The sequence below is a fragment of the Danio rerio genome, chromosome 19, assembly GCF_049306965.1.
Source record: "Danio rerio strain Tuebingen ecotype United States chromosome 19, GRCz12tu, whole genome shotgun sequence".
Classification (NCBI taxonomy): domain Eukaryota; kingdom Metazoa; phylum Chordata; class Actinopteri; order Cypriniformes; family Danionidae; genus Danio; species Danio rerio.
Window position 1 is genome coordinate 47,084,826 of NC_133194.1, and position 19,954 is coordinate 47,104,779.

The window sequence follows — 19,954 nt, forward strand, 5'->3', positions numbered from 1 at the left end:
TCTATGTTGGATTCTAAGTGGGCTACAAAAAAAATCTAAAATAAAGGCATTCAAATATGAAAAATTATTAAAATTATAAAGTATTGAATACAAACAATTGTACTCCTTGTAAAGTTGCATTTCGAGTAGAGAACATTAATTATAAAGTAGAAACAATTTAGCTTAGTCCTCCTTAACATTTAGCCAGTAGCTAAGACAGTCCGGTCTATTGACAGAAGTATTTTCTTGACTTTGAGTTGGATGTTCATTTACACACAAGCAACATGTTTAAAGGGTCACGAAACACCAAAACACATTTTTTGAGCTGTTGACAGTGGTATATGTGTCCCACACTGCTAAAAACACTATTAGGACACCTATATTTCACTAAAAAGTGTAAATTGGTTGTTTTTGCGTTATTTCAAGCAAATTCGTACTTCCTGTTTGAAACGAATTTTTGAAGCTGCGTCACGGTCATGACATAATATCGTGTATTCCAGCATGCAGACTGGGCGTCTGTGCCATAGTGTGTCTTATTACGTCTTACAGCCTGCTGCATTAATGCATGAGTAAGGCTTAGGTCAAACCAATCAGTGCGCTCTATTGTGCAACTTCATTAATATTCATTAGTGTCACCGTGTTTACGCCACAGAGACGCCACGTTGTGTTGGAAAAACAAGCGTGAAGTGTTGCTTTTACAGTTTGCTGCCATTAAGTTTCGTTTTCATTTTCTCTCTGTGAGAGCTCAGCTGGATCACGTGAGGATTAACAGTGTACGCGACGCTCGACAACAATAACTTACGTGTCTAAGGGGGAACATTGTTTACCTGAGAACTGTTCTCATCTGCAAACGCTGAAATCCGGATTCGCTTGTAACGTTTGTCTTCTCTTCATAAAGACGCGGCTCTAGTTGCTGGTGATTGTCCTGTCTCTACAGATTTGGTAAGTGAGCGACCAGTGCTCTTTGTTTATTCAGTTTGTTCGTATCGAATTAAGTTAACTATTGCACTGAGTGCAAACATAGCTCCGGGTTTTTTTAGGGTTTTTTTCTCTCATTCGCTGTGCGGTATCAAACATTGCATGAAAAATACACGCTTAGAGCAGATCCTCGAATCAAATATCGCGTTTGTCGCGAGGGGCATGAATGAATTCCCTGAATGAAAGAGCCAAACTGCAGTTAAAGTCAAACATTTAATAATTTGGCAAATAATTCGACTACAGATGTCCATGTAGGTTAAACACCATCACTTTCTCATGTGTGTGTATTTTGACTGAAACTAGCGCGTGCCCAAACAGACACTCCCACACCATCCCACTTTAGTTCCTCCGACACTCCCCCTAAACAGAGCTGGACACGCCCACTTTTCTGACTTTTTCCAAGGTAGAGGTGTGAAAACACCCTGCTGAAACGAGGGGGTTTCATGGCCCTTTAAGGAGTGCAAGTTTTTTTTTTTTAAAAACAATGACATTTTATGCAACACAGGCTCATTATGAATATGTACCCCTGTCTACATTTCTGGAGATCCTGAATTATGTAGCCAGAGCTACAAATGGCTGCATTTCATCGGTAACACTTTACAATAAGGTTCATCAGTTAATGCATTTACTAACATGAACTAATCATGAACAACACATGTAATTATAATTGAACATTTACAAATGCATTACTATCATCCAAGTCCATGCTTGTTAATATTAGTTAATGCACCGTGAGTTAACATGAACTAACAATGAACAACTGTATTTTCATTAACTAAAGTTTACTAACATGAATAAATACTAGGGATGTAACGGTATCAGAATTTCACGGTACGGTAATACCTCGGTATGAATGTCACGGTACGGTATTTATTGAATCATTTACAGGAAAAAAAAAACTTTTGAAAATACTCCAAAAAAGTGCCAAAAGTGTCAATGACAAACAAATTAGCCATCGATCTGTTAGCTTTGAAACAGGAACTTCAATTTTAATAACAAAAAATTATTAAACCATGTAAAAAAATAAAGTTTCAATTTAGTATTGTTGAAAACTCATCACATTTAACATTTAATCACTCACTTAGATAGAGATGGGTTTAAAGAAAAATTATCTATTATAATCTGGTAAAAGCTGGTATCTCTGGGTATTTACAATGTCCCCTGCAACAGAAAAAAAACCCTCTCATTTGGGACTGAGGTTTCTGGGACAAGAGAGATATGACTTGGCCCAGGTTGACAGCAGTGGGTAACGTTGTGCATTGTCTTTCCCCCACTTGAGAAGACAAACCATGAGTGAGATCTCTTTGCGGTACAAGTCAATGTCTGCATCAATCTGAACAGTGTGCTGTGTTTCTGCAGTGTTTCTGCAGTCCCCATGACTGTTATTAGTCGTATTCCCCAACTTGCAGGCACGTGCACACATAGGGCTCAACCTGTGCAGTGCACATGCCCTTTTTAGTCTTGGATAGAAAATGCCCTTCCAAAACGATCAAAAGTGCCCCCGCGACGCGACACAACCTCCGTCCAGTCCAGCCCTTCAGTAGGCGCGCGACAACACCTCTCTTGAGTATGCGCGCTCAACCCCCCCTCGGCGCTTTACAATACGCGCGCCACAACACAGCTGATCAGCACGCGCGCGGCGACAACACTGCTTTAGGTTCGGTCATTTCCATCTTTTTTTCATCTCCGCTACTAGCAGCACACTCCATTTCCGCATTACTGGATCTGTAGCGACAACAGACCGCAAAGGATTATAGCCACGCCTGGGCTGATGGGAAATGAAGTTTCAGCTACCTCCCGTTCGCTTCATTCGCCTGAGCAAATTTTCTCTGAAGACCTATAGTTTTACCGAGTCATGCGACTTAGGTAATATCGAAAAAATTTAATATTGCGGTATGACGGTATTTACAATACCGTTACATCCCTAATAAATACTGTAGTAAATGTATTTTTCATTGTTTATTAATGCTAGTAAATGCATTATTTAACATTAACTAATAAACCTTATTGTAAAGTGTGACCCCTTCATCTTTAAAACGAACGCTACAGAGCGGTATGATGCTGCCTATAGCTTCTGTTTATTTTAGCGCTACCAGCTGACCGCTTGCCTGCAAACGTGGTGAAATGACGTGTCCGCAATGGCTTTTTTTTTTCTAGATTGCTTTTGAAAACACTATGGGTTGGGTTTAGGGAAGGGGGTGAGTCTTTCTGTCAGTCAGTCAGTCGGTCGGTCGGTCGGTCGGTCGGTCGGTCGGTCAGTCAGTCAGTCAGTCAGTCGACAGCAAGCTGGCCAGGTTGGTAGAAGTATATATTGCGCCCTCTGGTGGATTTATGTGAGATAAGGATGCGCAAGAGGATTTTGTGATCATCAAGAAGCATACACAGTGACATTTTGTGGATTCGCAAAAACAAAAGCTGCAAGTAGACGTATCTCCAGTTACGTGTTTTGCTGTACTCAGAAATGAAGACCTGGGAACGTATCCGCAATGAGCCTGGGTTGATTTTGACATATGGTGCACCCTTATATGTAAGGATTTAAGCGCTGCTGTATACATGCTTCTAAATTAAACTGAAAATAAAGAGTGAAAAATGATAGTGTTTTCAGTGCATGCTTGACAAGCAAAATGAGTTGCAAACAACAGAAGTGTATATGCCCAGGCACATTTTAGCAGAGTTACTTCACAAAGTGACATTGCCAGCTCATGGCCTGGCATGCATAATATGGCATTTCCACTGATCTGTGTGGACAAGGGCTGTTCTGTCAACATTACCATCAGCATGCAAAACTTTTCAAGAACACGGAAAAAACTTGACCATTTTTAGAACGACCTTCGTAGTCTAAATGTTCCCTTAGGCCCTTTGTGCAGTTAGAATTATTAGCCCCCTGTATAATTTTCCCCAATTTCTGTTTAAGGGAAGGAAGATTTTTTTTCAACCCATTTCTAAGCATAATAGTTTTAATAACTCATTTCTGATAACTGATTTCTGTTATCTTTGACATGCTGACAGTACATAATATTTGACTAGATATTTTTTCAGGATACTAGTATTCAGCTTAAAGGGACATTTAAAGGTTTCAAATTCTTTATTTTATTTTTTATTAAATCTAAAAAAATAATAATATTGCTTAACCCTTATGTACTGTTGGGGATGTTTTAATCTACTCTGGGGTGATTTCAAGTCTTAATTTGGCCAAAACGTTTCCTGTGTTTCAGTTAGCAGAATGATTTTAGGTGACAAATCTTATTTAGACACATATTTTGAGAAAATGCTTTGACTTTTTTTTTTTTTTAAGAACTCAACGATACACTTTGGGCAAATTGACTACCCTTTTGTTATGATCGGAATGAAAACATCCACTGAATTAAACTGCTGTAAAAATGCATCAGATAAATATTTAATAATTTTTTTTCATAAAGTGGTAGTCAATTTGAACAGTGCACAAGGGTTAAGGCTGCACTGTAAAAAAACCCTAATTTTACAGAAAATATCCCTACATTTTTTACAGTAATTTTTTGTCATTTAAAATTATATGTAGAACTTAGTAAAATGATAAACAATCTCTTTAAATTAACAGTTTGACTTTTATTTTAGGTACTTTATCATTAAAGACAAATTACTGACATTTTTGTTTTTTTTATACAGAGTTATTACAGTATTATTTATACAGTAATTTTTCTGTTATTTTAAATTATATTCAAAATTCTGTTAAAATCACAAACAATATCTGTAAATTAATAGCTTGACTGTTATTTTATGTACTATATAAGTAATGACAAATTACAGAAATTTGTCTGTTTTATACAATAAAATTGCCGTATTATTTCCAGAGTGTTTTTTCCAGTTTTTTTTTAATGACATTTAAAATTACTTAAAATTAAAGTAATAAATTGTATTTACTTGCTCTATAAAAAAAAAAGTAAAAAAAAATCGTAAAAAAAAGATCAAATGACTGGCAGCTTACGGCTGCCAAACAAAAACTATAAAATTATGGTAAAACTTCTTTGTTGAAATAAAGTGCAAAAAATAATAAATCTACAGATATTTTCATTAAAATGTTTACAGAAAAACACTGTCATTTTACAGACTTTTCCTAGATTATTACAATCATATCCATTCAATAAAGTTACACACTAAGTGCTCGTTTGTTGTTTTTTACAAAATTTTTTGATCCAAAACAAAACTGTTAAATTACGATCATGAGCATGTCTTGGCTTGTCATTAAAGGTGTTTAATCGTAATGATTTAGGGAAAATTCTTTTAAATAACATTGTGTTCTCTTGAACTTTTAGTGCAGTCACTTTATTGATGGCGTTTGATCATAATAATCTAGGAAAAATCTGTATAATAACAGTGTTTCTTTGTAAAACTCTTAGTGTGTAACTTTATAGAATGCATTTGATCGTAATAATCTAGGAAAAGTCTGTAAAAAAGTGTTTTTCTGTAAACATTTTAATGAAAATATCTGTAGATTTATTATTTTTTGCACTTTATTTCAACAAAGACATTTTACCGTAATTTATATAGTCTTTGTTTTTCTTCCTTACAGTGTGCTAATAATATTGACCTTAAAATAGTTTAAAAACTGCTTTTATTCTAGCTGAAATAAAACAAATAAGACTTTCTGCAGGATCAAAAAATATTATCTGAAATACTGTAAAAAAATCCTTGCTTTGTTAAACATCATCTGGGAAATATATATATATATATAAAAAAAAAAATTCACAATTTTGACTTTGTTAAAATCATCAACACATAATCTCAATCAAAAGTACAGAAGATATAAGAAAATAAACCCACAGATTGATTCTACACCTCACAGATGTCGGACCGATGCTTAAATGGGCACCCCACCAGCTGATTTTCCAGCCGTAAACTTCATTTCCATAGTCATCGGACAATCAAAGAGAGCTCAGGCCGTGCCACTCAGCGGGCGACTGTTAACCGTCCCGAAGACTCAAACCTCCGCTGAGTTAATGGTTCCGCCGCCGGGTTGGATTCTCACGGCCTCCAACGAGTTTCTTCTCACACTGAAGAACCAACAGGCTTTATCTGAACACATTCCTCAGCTTGGAAGTCATCCAAACTTAACCAAGGTGATTTTTTCCGAGGATCCCCTACACTTTAAATGACTAATAAAAGGTCTAATTAAATGCTGAAGCGCAGGCAGAACAGACTGTGTTTATTGAAAGCAAATCTATTTCTCCCTCACGCTGTGCATAAACATATACTCTCAATGGCAAGCCCCGGAGGAATAAACACGCTCGCGTGCATTCAAAGGGGAAAGATACTAAACAAATGGCATGCTAATTCGGTCTATTACGGCTGCTACTCCTGTTTAGTAAGCTTCATGTGATGCGGGATTGAAAGAAAATGTCAAAAGCTTCAGGCTGCGACTCCTCTTCCTTTCTGAAGCGGTGATTTCGACATAATGCAATGCCATAACAGCAGAAAAAAACTTGTAGGTTTGATATCACCGAGCAAATCCGAGTTGTTCTGATTACACAGCAACAATTCTGAGAATGTTTTGCAGTTGATTAATGATAAAACTCAGCCGTTTAATGCAGCAGATCAAATAACTGCTTATACTTACAATAAACAGAACAATATTGTGCATCGATGTGAACATTTACTGTTATTTTTATAACCTTGTAGTCATGTTAGAGCCGGTATTGATGGTTTTATTTATCTGTTTGTGAAAACAGTTTCAAACAAAGTCAAAGCACTAAAAATGCAGAAATCAAAAGTTTGTTTTCTCTCTTTCTTAAACAATCCCTGGTATGCCTTTAAAGCAGTGGTGGGCAAACTGTTTAGACCCGAGGGCCACATCAAGTTTTGCAAACCAAGTAAAGGGCCTCATGTCGAATCTTTCAAAAAATAATGAAACCTGTAATATCAGACAGAAACATGTCACATAAACACCAAACAGATTTTTAAAAAGTTATTATTGAGTCAAATTTACAAGTCAAATTAATTTGCACTACTATTTATATTTATCATCACTTATCAATCATCACAAAACATTAATCTCTTATAAAAAAAATGATAATGATAATAATAATAATAAAATAATAATAATGATGATAATAATAATAACAATAATAATAAAACAATAATAATATAATAATAATAATAATAATAATAATAATAATAAAAATAAAATAAAATAAAATAAAATAAAAATAATAATGATGATGATGATGATGATAATAATAATAATAATAAAATAATAATACTAATAATAATAAAATAATAATAATAATAAAAATAAAATAATAATTATAATGATGATGATGATGATGATAATAATAATAATAATAATAATAATAATAATAATAATGGTGATGATAATAATAATAATAATAATAATAATAATAATAATAATAAACTAATAATAACAACAACAACAATAATAATAATAATAATAATAATAATGTAATATTTTTTCAGTGGAGAATAGAAAAGATATTGTCTGATACAAAAAATCTTGATTATTTACACATAAAAAATAATTCTTAAAGTTTACTATTCAGTCAAGATAACAATAATCTCATTTGCACTGCTTTTAGATTATACAGATCAATCGTCATAAAACTTGATGAAACCACAAATCTTTAATAAAATAAGTAGATGTATGCATGGAAAATATATTCTATGACAAAAATGAACATATTTAACCAGCAATTATTATATAATTTGAGTCAAATTCACATTAATCTCATTTGAGCTAGTATTAATATGCTCATATCAATCATAAAACTATGAGATAAAACGGAAGAAGAATCATAGGACATTATTTCTGTTAAGTGACAAGACTTTTATCAGACCTTACTGTCCTAAATAAATCATTCAAAATCAAGGCATGATCATATTTTATTCTTGTAAAATAAGTGTAATCTAGAGGCCTTTGCCTTTCATATAAGCCACATCTGACACCAAATGATCAACTAGAAGTCAAGTTATTACTTGTTGCTCCTAACACTTGGATAGGACAAGACTTTTGTCAGGTAGTGTATAGTTTTCTTTCCTAATCAATTATTAATTGGAAAATAAACAAATTTTTAAAGCAATTGTAAAAATCTCTTTTCTCTCCTATAGAAGTGGTGTTTTAGTTCCTGTGAATCCTTTATTTAAAAACAAGCTAAATAAAAAGCCACTTATCATCATTTATTATAGCACTGATGTGAAAGTAACTGAAAAATCCCTAATACTAATAAATAGGCTGAGATTCTCTTTGAAACACAGACATGCGACATGACATAAGAGCAACAAACTCTGACAACTCCCTCAGTTGGACTCTTGGAACACGCATCCGAACACAACAAATCACTGTAGTATAATATCAAATAAATCACATTCCAGACACGACACGGCCAGCTATTTTAAAGGCTTTTTTTTTTTTGCTCTGCCAGAGAAAATATTTCCAAAAGAAGCCAAAGCAGGAAATGTTGTGAACACAGATAGCAGTCTAATCTAGAACTGTTTCACAAAATATCAGCGCTCCTGGAATCCTGCCTAGCCAGTCAACTTTCAATCCAAACAAATCTTGTATAGTGTTATATTACTTTTAGCAAACTATCCTATGAATCTGTGTATGTTTAACAAAAATAAAAAAATAATAAAAAAAGAAAAAAAGAAAGAAAGAAAATAAATAAAATAGAAAATAATAGAAGGCTCAACAAAGGTATAATATATATTTGTTAAAATAATATAATATATTACATTTATATTATATTATATTATATTATACTATATTTTATTATGTTATATTATATTATATTATATTATATTTTATTATATTACATTACATTATATTATATTATATTATATTATATTATATTTTATTATATTATATTATAGTATATTTTATTATATTATATTATATTATATTATATTATATTATATTATATTATATTATATTATATTATATTATATTATATTATATTATATTATATTTTATTATGTTATATTATATTATATTATATTTTATTATATTATATTATATTATATTTTATTATATTATATTATATTATATTATATTATATTATATTTTATTATATTATATTATATTATAGTTTATTATATTATATTATATTATATTATATTATATTATATTATATTATATTAATATTATTTGTTAATAAATAAAAGTTCAAATGAGCATTTTATACAAAAATTTTAGAAAAAATGTTAGACAGGTGAGCCAGACACAAGCGTGCCCGACGTGCGAGTTTTCTCCACTGTGTTTATTATGGATCACCTGTGATAACTGCGTATTATGCGCATAAGACTGCAACCACGGGTGTTCTTCCCGCCATCGATGAACATCGCTTTCATTTTTAAGCCAATCGCAGCCCTTTCTGTTGAGCAGAGAAGACTATAACCAATCATAGGGGTGTAAGACCTCACCTGTCAGCACTCAAAAAGCAAGCGGGATAATATTTACATGAGTTTATTTGCTAGAAATGCTCGTGCTGTCTTCTGTGCATGTGTTGGAGTTTTGTTTGATACATTCAGAAAGAGTGTTTTCTTTGAGCGGGTCAAATTAAAGCTAGAGTTCATATATCTTACTGTTGTATTAAAGGACAAAATTGTTTTACAAATAATATATAAATATATTTCTAGATTTTAATTAAAAAAATTCTTGTGTTGTGAAGAAAAAATCTAATTATGTATGGAAAGCATTGTCAATGCTCCAAGATATCCAATTGAACTGAATCGATGGCATGATAATCGTAACCGAACCAAACCATGAAACCAGATTCACACCCCTATTACAATTATAGATCTTTTTCTTGGCTGCTGCATGGAGGGAACCTTAGTGACCAGCGTCTTCAGGTAGAATGTTTAACTTCTGTTTACAGCATTTACAACCGGTAATTTGCGATCCAAAAATGGGTTTCGATAGCGTTTTGAGTGGATTACGTGGTTGAAGAGCGAGAGAAAAACAGTATCGTAAACCCTGTTTCTTTTCGTTCTGTTTAATCACGTGCTCCAAAAAAGATATTTAAAATGAACAAAACAATATTATGACTTTTGACTGCTTTCTTTAATAATTGCAATACACAATACTTGTACTTTTACTTTCAGTACTTGAGTAGCACATTTTGACTACTTGCAATACTTAAGCTTCCAGAAATCTTATTTTGCATGCTACTGTCATTCAAATTCAAGTAAAAATTTTTTAAGGACATTACATTAATGTTTTCCTGTGTTTGTATATGAAAAACAAATATTGAACACGATACAGTTTTTTTCCTCATGACTTCATAATGTATAACTTTTTATATTTTTCAACACGTAACTTCTCCTTTTACCACAGTAAAGCTCAAAGTGTCTTCTTTCCAATGATACATTACGTACATAATACATTGTGTTTGTAGCTTACTGGAGTCAGTAACTGTTACTATTTAAAGTTAGGTAGGTGTAAATCACCAAAATGGAGTGCTGGCTAACAGGTTAAAGACAAAAAATGTTGAATACTTTACTTCCACTTAAGTATGGTGTTTAAAGAGCACTTCAACTTCTACTCAAGTCACTTTTTTGATAGAGCACTAGTACTTTTACTTAAGTCTGGATCTCTCGTACTTTATATATCTCTGTTTAAATCAAGTAATGGCAAAACGCTACCTGGCAAGCGAGGAGTAACGCCATGCAGTCACATGACATAAAATATTGAAAAAAACAAAACTTTGAGGAAAAGTTAATGATTAATAATCTTTGTGGGTTCGTTTTTTGGCAATTAAATAAAGCAGTTTATATCCAGAAACCTGAATTTTTCACTTAACCCAATATAAAAATGTACTTCAAAGGAAAGAAATAGCAGTTTGACTTATTCAGCGTAGAGCAAAAACATCAACAATCCTTTCCATGGTAGCATTTACTGCACTAACAGCTCTTAGGTTGTATTAACGAAAGCCAGTGTCCGTCCTACCTGAGCAAAAGGGCATGGGTGCGCTCCAGTGGCCGTTGAGCTGGCACGTCCTGGAGGATTCGCCCTTCAGTTGCCGGCCACCCGTACAGCTGTATCGCACCGTGGCTCCGAAGGTGAATTTATCCCCGCTCAGCAGCCCATTAGGAGGAGATCCAGGATGCCCACAGTCCACCACTATAGAGATAGACACTCATTCAGCGCACATTCACGATATTAAAACATCTGAAACATAAGCTACTCTTTACTTTTAATTATCCATCCACTGCAGTTGATCTCTGTGAATACAGTGCTAATTCAGCTTCCCGCAGGAGAGCAACCATCAGCACTTTCATAAACTTTCTGTCTTTCCTGTTGCTCAGCTCTCAACGCCTGGCCAGAGTAGCCATTAAAATGATGTTGATTTTCTTTTATTATTTGTTAAATATCAATGCATTGAGCACTATTCATAAAAAAACAAAAACAAAAGAGAGCACTTAAAAAGTCTCTGATAACATTTCTGCCAAAAGTTTCAAATATTGTCATTGATTGCATCTAAAAATAAATATTATAGCAAATACTTTGAAATTTTCCATGCTCCGTTAAAAATCACGTGCAAAATATTTAAAAAATGTAACAGGGGGGCTCATATTTTTTCCTTTCAACTGCATATGCATTCACATGTCTGCAGAAAAGGTGTTCACACACATTTTGTAAACAAACATGAATAAATCATTTGCTAAACTGTGCTAAAATCCAGCAAAGAAACAGTGAAGCAACTGGCAGCCAGTGCAAACGGATGAGCAGCGGAGTGACATGTGCTCTTTTAGGTTCATTAAAGACCACCCGTGCTGCTGCGTTCTGGAGCATCTGAAGAGGTTTGATAGAGTTAGCTGGAAGCCAGGCTAGTAGAGAGTTTCAATAGTCCAGTCTGGAGAGAACAAGAGCTTGAACAAGTAGTTGAGCTGCATGTTCAGATAGAAAGGGTCGGACATTTCTGATGTTGTAGAGTGCGAATCTGCAAGATCGAGCAGTTCTAGAAATGTGGTCAGAGAAGTTTAGTTGGTCATCAATCGTTACTCCAAGGCTTTTCACCGTTTTGGATGCAGTAATGTTTGCCCCATCCATCTGGTTTGAAAAGTTATGATTTAGAGTCAGGTTGGCAGAAACTTCAAGCATTTCCGTTTTTGTGAGGTGTCACACACATACTGTAAACAAACATGAATAAATCATTTGCTAAACTGTGCTAAAATCCAGCAAAGAAACAGCGATCATCAGCGTGTTGTTATGCAGAGAGCATATCCCAGCTCTTACAGTAGAGTCACTCAGGTATTCAGAGCCCAGCAACTGGTGTGCAGATCACACGTGTAAAACTACAGGGAAGATTATGGAGACACACAAAGCAGAAGCGGGCGACTGGGCGAAAGGGCATCTCAGACAGCAGGGAGTCTTGTCAGGGCAAAATGTAAGCGCAGGTCCCGTCGACATCGCAGCTGCTGCAGAACAAGCCTAACCAAGCGCGAGACCTGCTGCTTCAACTTTCACTAAATCTGATTTAACCCTTGTGTATTGTTCAAATGTACTACCTTTTTTGTTATGCTGGTGCTGTTTTTGACTCATTGACTTTTATTATAATCACATTTATTGATTGCGAAGCCATGACAGCATTTAATCATGCACTCTTGATTTTTGGTGGTTTTTCCTGTTGGGAAGAGGTACAATTTGTAATTTTTACTGGTGATCATACGTTGGCAGCATTAGCTCTTTAAATAGGCCTGGGCAAAAAATGTTTCTGGCTTTTATCACACCTGTCAACCGTCACGTTTTTCCCGAGATTCTGCCGTATTTTACAGTTCTATCCCGCTATCATCCCATCAGGCCATTTCTCTGAAGGGTGGCAAGTTAGAGCACTCACTCTGGTCCCCCTTTTGGTTTCCCCTTGGTTGGGGAAATTCCAAATTGAACCAAAACCATTACCATTGGCTTAAGATTGGCAATCAAAATTCGGGACATTGCAACCTGCAGAACCAGGAAAAAAATAAAAAAATAAAAATAAATAAATAAATAAACGCCTATGATTGGTTATTGTGTTCACGTATTCAACAGAAAGAGCTGTTATATATATATATATATATATATATATATATATATATATATATATATATATATATATATATATATATATATTCTAAGACAAAAAAAGCACAATTATAAATAAATAGCAGTACTATTGTTATTATACAATTATTATTCTAAATAACAGAAATTAATCCTAAATGTAACTGGAAAACAATCTGGACTGATGCTAAGATAATTGATAATTTAAGAAAACTTTAGCATAAATATAAATTTTATTAAAATGAAATTCTTTAGACAATTCAATAGAAGATTATAAAAAAAGGTTTTATAGAATTATCCAAGGCTGAATAATCTGTTGTGTTGTCTTAGACCCGAATCAAGGCCAAGAATTAGGTTTATTAAGTCTGACCTCCCTGACTTCATCCCACCTTTCATCTTCATACCAAAAAAATCTATCAGGAGCCATGCAGTATAAATAAATAAGATCACCGTTATATTATTTAAATGTTGTTTTGTTGACTTGCAAAACTGACTGGGTGCCGGTAAAGCCGGTTTCACAATGCATGAGCGGCCCGGCTATTTTTTTTCAGCATGCATGTTCACAATCGGACCTTTAAGCAGGAGCGGTGTGTGAAGCGTGCGGGTATGTTTTTTTCTGCGCACATGCTCAGTTTGCCTTTTGATTAAACTGCATTGCTTTCATCAGCGTTGGTTTGGTTGCACAGAGAGAATAACGTCTTTATTCTGGGATTACCACTCTTAATACTTGCATAAAGTAAATCGTGCCCCAGTAAATGGAGTCTAGCGACACACCTGGCTGGGACTGGCTCTAAAACTGTCAGCAATGAACACCGATGGGTGACGTGGTTACAGTCTTTGGGCATAATGTTCGACTGTCATCCGTGATAGACAAAATAGAAAACAAATAGGAGATTCTGGGTCCTGCTGTACTATCAGTGTAACTGAAAGGCTGACCAGCAAACTCACAAGTTGTCTTCTGAAGTAGTTGGAGCATTTACCTTGCCATTGCCTCCTTTGCTATAGAATTTTACCGCAACATAGTGCATATTTACATTTACATTTAGTCATTTAGCAGACGCTTTTATCCAAAGCGACTTAAAAATGAGGACAAGAAAGCAATTTACACAACTATAAGAGCAACAATGAATAAGTGCTGTAAGCAAGTTTCAGGTATGTAAAGTGTAAGAAGCAAAACATTAGTAATTTTTTTCTAATTTATTTTATTATTTTTTTTGTAGTACAGTTAGCGGTGGAGCCAGAGAGGCAATTGCAGATTAGGAAGGAAAGTGGAGACTAAATAGTGGAGTTTTTAGTCGTTTCTTGAAGATAGCGAGTGACTCTGCAGTTCTGATGCAGTTAGGGAGTTCATTCCACCAACTGGGCAGATTGAATGCGAGAGTTCGGGAAAGTGATTTCTTCCCTCTTTGGGATGGAACCACGAGGCGACGTTCATTCACAGAACACAAGAAGTCGCTTTGTAAGCAAACATCAAAGCTTTGAATTTGATGCGAGCAGCAACTGGCAGCCAGTGCAAACGGATGAGCAGCAAAGTGATATGTGCTCTTTCTGAAGCTGCGTTCTGAAGTATCTGAAGAGGTTTGATAGAGTTAGCTGGAGGCCCGGCTAGTAGAGAGTTTCAATAGTTCAGTCTGGAGAGAACAAGAGCTTGAACAAGGAGTTGAGCTGCATGTTCAGATAGGAAGGGTCGGACCTTTCTGATGTTATACAGTGCGAATCTACTCGATCGAGCAGTTCTAGAAATGTGGTCAGAGAAGTTTAGTTTGTCATCAATCGTTACTCCAAGGCTTTTCACCGTTTTAGATGCAGTAATGGTTGCCCCATCCATCTGGATTGAAAAGTTATGATGTAGAGTCGGGTTGGCAGAAACTTCAAGCATTTCCGTTTTCGTGAGGTGACTTAACATAAATGACGTCAGTATGTATTAACCGGTAATGATCTGTTACTGAAACGATACCGAATTGTTTGTGTCTGCATCAAATAAAAAATTAATGCTGTCATGGCTTTGGAATAAAAATGTCACTATAATGGAAGTCAATGGGGCAAATACAGCCACCAACATAACAAAACTAAAATAAATGTACAGCGTGGGGTTGAGTTTTTGAAGTATTTTCCCAAAATGTTTGTCAAAATAAGGTTTGTCAATGAAAATCTTTCCCCTTTGCTGAAACACAGAGAAACTAGTTGCCAAATTAAGACTCAAAATCATCCTAGAGTGGATGAAAACATCCTCAACAGCACACAGGGGCTAACAAAAGCATTGCTAATTAATCTGTAACACACACACACACACACAAAAGGAAAATCTGTGTTCCACCTGTCCCTCAATTATAATCACTGATCTTAAACAGCAGGAAAAAGGTTGTGATACTAATTCCGCTCTGTTACGCCAGTGAAAAGGTAATCAACAGCATGATGCCACTGCCAAATCTTTATTGAGAGGTGCCAGGGACGTACCGATACACTCTGGCAGAGGTTTGTCCCATTGACCCGTGGGCTGGCAGGTGAGGACAGGTGAGCCAAACAGGTAATAACCGGGGTTGCAGTCGTAGAAAACCACCGTGCCAAAGGTGAAGTTTCCATGCTCGATCTTACTCTGCCTGATAGAGTTGGCGGGAATCCCAGGGTCAGAGCAATTGACAACTGAATAAGCAGAAGAAAGAGAGAGGACAGGAACAGAGACATGTGTTATTTGGCAGAAGCACTAAGCAAGTGACTTCAGTGGAAACAAGTAGGTCAGATGCTCCACGCATGCAGAATGAGCCTTTTTTTGGGGCTGTTTTTTTTTTTGGTATTTGGCACAGATGTCAACTCAAACAATGATGAAGTAACAATAGCTGGGATATATGACTGATTCTTTTGATTCAAATATATAAACATGTATATACGAGTATTTTAAAGAGGCTATATGTATGCATTTTGACATATTAACAGATTTTTTAACTAAAGTTTGACTGCTTACAAACTAAAACAACATGATTGCCTACTGTAGGTTTATATGAATGTCAAGAGGATTTGATGTTTATGCTTATGAGAGTTTAAATGTTAAAAAATGACCTCTGAAATTAATACTCATCATTTTTTAAAACAATGCCAAAAGGGACATTCTGTGCTTAAATGTGAATGTGTCCTGCAAAGTAAGGTCAGATGCTTGACACATGCAGGAGACTTTTTTAGGGCCGTTTTTTTAGTTTTTCTCAAATATATCAACTCAAACTCCTGTTTTAATTGCTAATAATAATTCATTTTATTAAGATATATAAATATTTCGTATTTTATTGGGGCTATATGCATGCATTTTTACATTTTGATTAACTGCTTTTAGTGTCAACGTTTTTAAAAACAAGATTTCCTACTGTGGGTTTATATGAATGTACGCTTATGAGAGTTCAAGGGCTCTATTTTAATGATCCAGGCGCAAAGTCTGAAGCGCAGAGCGCAAAATTATTACGGCGTGTCTGAATCCACTTTTGCTATTTGAAGGACGGAAAAATCCGCTTTGTGCCAAGGCACATGGTCTAACAGGGTTGAGCTTAATCTCTTAACGAGTTATATGTGTGTATATGTCCAATCAGAGTCTAAGGTCCCATTCCCTTTAAGAGTCAGTTGCGTCACGCCATAGCGCATTTGCTATTTACATGGCGAACTTTGTAAGTGGAAAAACTGAACGCTTCACTAGAAAGAAAACAGCGCGAGAATGAGAGATGAGCCTCCTTATTATTTACTTTCACTCTCGTGGATAGGGAGACATCCATTAGTCTATAAATAATTTATTTAGTTTGTTAGGCGCAAATATTTGTTTTCAAAACTATCTCTAAATTCAGTTCTAATTTCAAGCAAACGAATAAATGAACAATAATAACGAAGTGTGCTCAAAAAACTGAGTTGTATCCAAACACACATGCTTTGCCCCATATGGTCTAAAACCTGACAGGTGGGCAAATCTAAGCTTATTTTTAATAAAATAAATTTAAATATGTATATAATAAGTAATACTGCTAATAATAATAACATTATACAAAAGCAAATTGTCACGAATAAACTGAAAAAGCCCCCCGAGATGAAGAAGGCATGAAGGCGGTGGTTTTTATATTTATGTAGGCTAGAAAATAATAATTTGTGTAATATTTTAATCCTTTAATTCCTTAAAGATATTTGTGTATTAAGCATTATCGCTGTACTGTACAATGTCAGTCGTACGAAAATGTACGATTTCAAAAGGAGGCGTGGCACCCAACTCCACCCCTGACCCTAACCGTCATTGGGTGATGAGCAAATCATACTAAATTGTATGAATTAGATCGTACGAAATAATATAAATTAGCCGCTAGGTCAAAAAGTTACGAATTGCCATGAGATTGCGTTGGATTTTCTGCGATATATGTACTGCTAAACTGAGCATAATTTCACCAAATTTTTAATTGGAAAGAATTTGTAATGTTAGATTGATTAAGATGATCATGTGAGTGAATCATGCATAACCTATAATAAATCTAATCTGCAAGCATAGATAAATACAATAAAGTAAAATATAAAAATGAAATAAACAGTGTTTCAGTGTTTTATCATTTTCCGAGTCTAATAGTATTCCGGTATAGTAACTGAACACTAAAAATAAAACAAATTCAGTAAAATGAATCATTATTAAAGCGTTCGATTGCTTTTAAAATCATCAGAAACACATGCAAATAGTAAATTATAATACAAACTTAACGTTACATATTCTGCGATATGATTACACATTGCGATATCGTTGCTGTAATATTGTATTGTGCAGATTTAGTAACTATACACACAAAGTAAAAATATATTACAAGAAAATATCCGTTTATAACATGAAGCAGCAGCTGTTTTTAATGTGTCCGCTTGTTAAGTGTGACGTCACGTGAAGCGGCTTCCGGATCCAAGCGCTCTATTCAATTCTATGGGGAGACTCATGAAATGCTAATAATAAATGTGTACAAAGCGCTTTAATACGTTTAAAAATCACGATCACAATATATATGTCCATGCATGATATTCGATGGCCAGAAAGTGATCCATTTTTCTAATAAATTGTTAAAACTTTGGTATTTGTGATGCAGCAAGCCCAGAGATTGTTGTGTACACTTTGACTTTATATTATATTTACTTTAATGTGTGATATGAATAAAACGTGATAATAAACGAATGATTTCTCCACTCAAATGAGTGGCGGCTTGGACCCGGAAACAGTATTACATACATCACTAACACGTCACCACTTAACAAGCGGATAAACATAAATGGAAGTGAATGAGAGCGGAAATCTTGAGCCAAAATGGCTGCGCCTGCTCATACCTGAAGTATAAGGTCAACACATATAGCCACATTAAAATATAATACTCAATTATATGTACATAAATATTTTAAATATTACATTTAATTAAACAATAACTCACTTGTACACAATCGGCTTAAACTGTGTTAGTATCACCACATGCAGGAGTGAGTGCACACATGCAGAATGACATATCAAAATGAAGGCATCTTAATAAACATTTCTGTTTCCTCGATGACATTAGTGTACTTTCAACCACCAAAAACACACAACTGGCAGCCACTTAGCAGCACATGTCGGCACCGCCGCAACTCCCTTCCTTACCCACAGAGTGCACTGCGGCGCTTTAATTCAGTCAGCCATCAGGTGGATCAGGCAAAGCTCCGTGTGAATAAAAGACTTAACTTTTCTCCCCACCTTTACATGTTGGTGGTGGCTGACTCCACTGCCGGTTGGCCTGACACTGGGCTCGGGACGGACCCTCCATCACGTAGCCCATGTTGCAGGAGAAGCTCACCACATCGTTCAGGTTGAAGCCGTTGCCGATGGTGCGGCCATAGATGGGGCTGCCCGGGTGCCCGCAGCTGATGGCTAGAAATAACCAGAACGGCAGCTATTAATATGGCATCAGCATCATGTTTACACTCTTTTACAGTGTTTTTTTTTTGGACTTGCAAATAAAGAGAGCATTATCCAAGTTAATTTACTTTTCATTTTCATTTAGTGTTGTTTATAGTTTGAATTTAAGTTTTAATTGGTATATGTCTCCCTTCAATGATATTTTAGTTTAAAACAATTATACCTAGTCACTAGAAATCAGTTCCCTTTAAAAAAATTACAATTGCCTTTTTATTGTATTTTTTTACAGCAAAATTAATAATAAAAAAAACAAAACAACAACAACATTTCGACCGATGCATGTGTGCGGAGCTGTGGATAAACTTGAATACCAATAAAGGGCCAGCAGCTTTGCATTTCTGTTAACTACCATGCACATGACTACCATAGAAACAATTTGTTTGCTCTTTATTTTCTAAATAATAGTATTAGTATTATTGTTCTTTAAAACTAGACACAATTAATGCTTTATTTTGAATTATTTGTAGCAAATGTTATTGTTTATAATAGTAAAATGTTTTTATTACTTGCTGTTTTTCAAAAAAAGATTTTATTTATAAAATAAAAAAAATTCTGAAAAATTGTCCTTGTCCTTTCTTTATTCATGGATTGCTCAACACGTGATGCTTCATATTTGTTTATTAAAGGTTTTGTTTAAACCTGTATTATTTATATGAGTAGTAATATACAGTTGAAGTCAGAATTAATAACCCCCCTTTGATTCTTTTTTCTTTTTAAACATTTCCCAAACATTGTTTAACAGATTCAGGAAATTTTCACTGTATGTCTGATAATGTTTTTTTCCTCTGGAGAAAGTCTTATTTGTTGTATTTCGGCTAGAATAAAAGCAATTTATATATTTTTTAAAACAATTTTAAGGTCAAAATTGTTAGCCAGTTTAAGCTATATATATATATATATATATATATATATATATATATATATATATATATATATATATATATATATATATATATATATATAATTTTTTTTTTTTTTTTTTTTTTTTGTATAGTCTACAGAACAAACTATTATTATACAGTAACTTGCCA

General features: G+C 34.5%; 1 protein-coding gene across 9 annotated transcripts in view; it reads right to left on the minus strand.

The window, feature by feature from the left end:
- The window catches only part of csmd3b (CUB and Sushi multiple domains 3b), a 990,558-nt gene that overhangs the window by 124,353 nt on the left and 846,251 nt on the right, over positions 1–19,954 (minus strand). For all 9 annotated transcript variants that reach the window (XR_012395232.1, XM_068215335.2, XM_017352314.4 and 6 more), the window contains 3 exons: positions 18,702–18,875; positions 15,443–15,628; positions 10,892–11,065 (listed from right to left, as the gene is read on the minus strand). Coding sequence is in view for 8 of the 9 variants with exons in the window: in XM_068215335.2 (XP_068071436.1) it covers positions 10,892–11,065; positions 15,443–15,628; positions 18,702–18,875 (534 nt within the window). In the remaining variant the exon portion in view is untranslated. The remainder of the gene's footprint in view (positions 1–10,891; positions 11,066–15,442; positions 15,629–18,701; positions 18,876–19,954) is intronic.